The sequence below is a fragment of the Penaeus monodon genome, chromosome 27 (assembly GCF_015228065.2).
Source record: "Penaeus monodon isolate SGIC_2016 chromosome 27, NSTDA_Pmon_1, whole genome shotgun sequence".
Lineage (NCBI taxonomy): Eukaryota > Metazoa > Arthropoda > Malacostraca > Decapoda > Penaeidae > Penaeus > Penaeus monodon.
In genome coordinates, this window is record NC_051412.1 from 36,996,028 (window position 1) to 36,998,644 (window position 2,617).

Genomic DNA, 2,617 nt, shown 5'->3' on the forward strand with positions numbered 1-2,617 from the left:
GGTAAGTTTAATACATGGACCATTACCACTACTGTACCTTCATCTTCATCCCTTTTCCCAACCCCTCCGATGCATCAAAAAATGAGTAAATTCCATCAGATAAAATAAGTGGCTTTGAGATGATTGTTTCCCATTGCTTATTGGAGGGTCAAGAAGTCAACCACCCCTTTGTATAGGGTTATGTTGCCTTATGTGAAGATGCTGCCTGCAGCAGCTCGGCAAAGGAGCGTTCGAAGCACCTTTTTAATTCTGCATAGGAGGTCACCAGGATGTTTTGCTCATCATGAGACATCAAACAAATCTGTCAAAAATTGAAAAACATTAAAAATCACTTCCTCAACATTCACAAGTTGTATATATCACAAAGATGTCATCATTTTACATCTACAGGTACTCTATTAACATTTCATTCTCAACAAATTGAAGTATAAATATCCACAACCAATGTAATGGTAAATGCACACAGCCTTTGTAAAGGTGGCTGCTTTAATTCCTGTGGGACAGAACAAGTTTGTTTGGTTTTCTCTCACTATGACTGAATTAGGTTAGGTTTGCCTATGCTGGATTAGGTTAATATCTGGTTTGGGGTAGGTGTGGCCTAGGGTTTATGATGGAATTAAGGAAGGTTATAGCTATCAAAGATGGTAGCCTAATCCAGTATATGAGCTAAATAAACTTCATGTAACCAAGGCAGCTGCACATCCTAAAACAAGGGAGAATAAAAATATATAAAAAATTTCTTCTGGGAATCCCCAAAAGCCCCCACCCTACTGAAGTTTACATATGTTTCATGGATAAAATAAAAGTGATTTCCAGTAATCATTGCCCCATTTTCTAGACCCTCAAGGCCTGGTACAAAGATTAAGAGTTACAAACTGAAAAAGAAGGGAAGTAATGGTAAGACAAAGCATAACAAAACTATCTAGAAGCACCAAATATGAAAACACAGACTGACATGGAGAGAGGTTTCAATTCACAAATGAGCTACATACAGCCTTCACTTCTATCTCAATAACCCTCTGGAAGTTGAATGACAGGAAGAACAAAGCACTGATGAATTGTGGGAGCATGACTTTGATCAGAAAACTCAAACAACTAGTCACAAAATGAGGGCAAAGGCAAGAAGACTGCAAATAAGTCCACATCCCATTAATGTGGTGGAACTGCCAAGGTCCGACCCAAGTAGACCCTCAAAGATACCATCGAGCAGAGTGTATAAGATCTACTGAACATCATGCTAGACCGCATACAGCTCATTTTTAGCTAAAAACCATTGAAATGCAGCAAGTATCACAGAAGAATTAGAAAGATCAAAGTAAAGGATGGAGAATGGAACTGGACCACAAACTGTGACATGCATATTCCTTCAGCCAGGGCCACAAGTGAAGAGAGAGTAAAATCAAGAAACACTAGCCCTAACTCCAAACCACAGCAGGCCAGACATGTACAAAGTTGATTTACACCTCATGCAGTAATACAAGGTTACTCAAGCAAATTATAATATATACATATAAATAAAGCCCATCAGCAGAAAGGGGAAAAAACAGGAATATACACATGAGCATGACAACAACATCAACGGTTCTGAACTGTCCTTGCAGAATTAATGCGAAATGGCCACCAGTCAAAACATATAAGTACCTGTAAACACCATATTCCTTATACTGCATAGCTACCATATCATAAAAAGTAGACAAAAAAATCCCTCACCCTCTTCTGAGGATAATAGATGGCAAACACTGGTCAGCCCACTCCCTCAATATGTTGGAAACTCAAAAAGGATAGTACCTTATTACAACTAAGCTCATAGAGTGATGCCATCTGAGAGAGCATATGTTGCTCTTCTACTGAATGTAGGTGTTTGTTATGATGATCCAGCTCATAAAGGGTTGTATTGGGATGGAAGTGTCACATGGCATGCCCCAGTTACCCATAAAGGACACAACCTTGACTTTGTCCTGGAAACCTAGGAAGCAAGTGGAAAAAGAGAACACGAAAGGGGCAAAAGGCACAGAAGAGAAAAAAATACTCAAAAAGCTTTAAAAACATACTCTAAACCAACATGCTGAAAGGAACACAAATAAAAAGAAGGGACAAAAGGAAGACAAAAGAGAAAGAATAGACAAATGGTAGCAAGGGAGAGCAAAATAGTTCCTCCCTTATAACAAAGGCAGAAGGCTCCTACAGGGAGAGGAAGTTCTACTTACAAGCCACACAGACTACAGAAAGAAGCATGAAACTCCCAATTCACTTCCCCTAAAAGATAATACCTACAGCCTCAATCCATCCATGAAAGGAGGGAAACAAAAATGGAAGAATACACATTCCACGAAGCAGCACATAACACAGAAAGAAAGAAAACTGCAAGACACAAATGGACGGTGCAGCATCCACTCCCCAAGAAAATTCAGGGTAATCAATTTCACTGTAAAGAAACTGACTACCAGATTTTTCACCACCTATTTTTGGTCCTTAATGGTTACACAGTGTCAATTTGGTGATATATTCCATCAGGCAAGCAAACCTAATCACAATAACCTTCACACTATAAAACAAGGGTTTTATCAGGAATTACAGGAATAATTAAGAAAAATACAAAGAATAACCTTCAAAAAGG

General features: G+C 38.7%; 1 protein-coding gene across 1 annotated transcript in view; it reads right to left on the minus strand.

Moving 5' to 3' along the window:
* Positions 1–2,617, minus strand: part of LOC119590827 (PAN2-PAN3 deadenylation complex subunit pan3-like) — a gene marked incomplete at its 5' end in the record, with an annotated part of 21,148 nt that overhangs the window by 257 nt on the left and 18,274 nt on the right. Inside the window, 1 exon segment of the mRNA XM_037939583.1 lies at positions 1–301. Coding sequence (XP_037795511.1) covers positions 179–301 — 123 coding nt within the window. The 3' untranslated portion in view covers positions 1–178.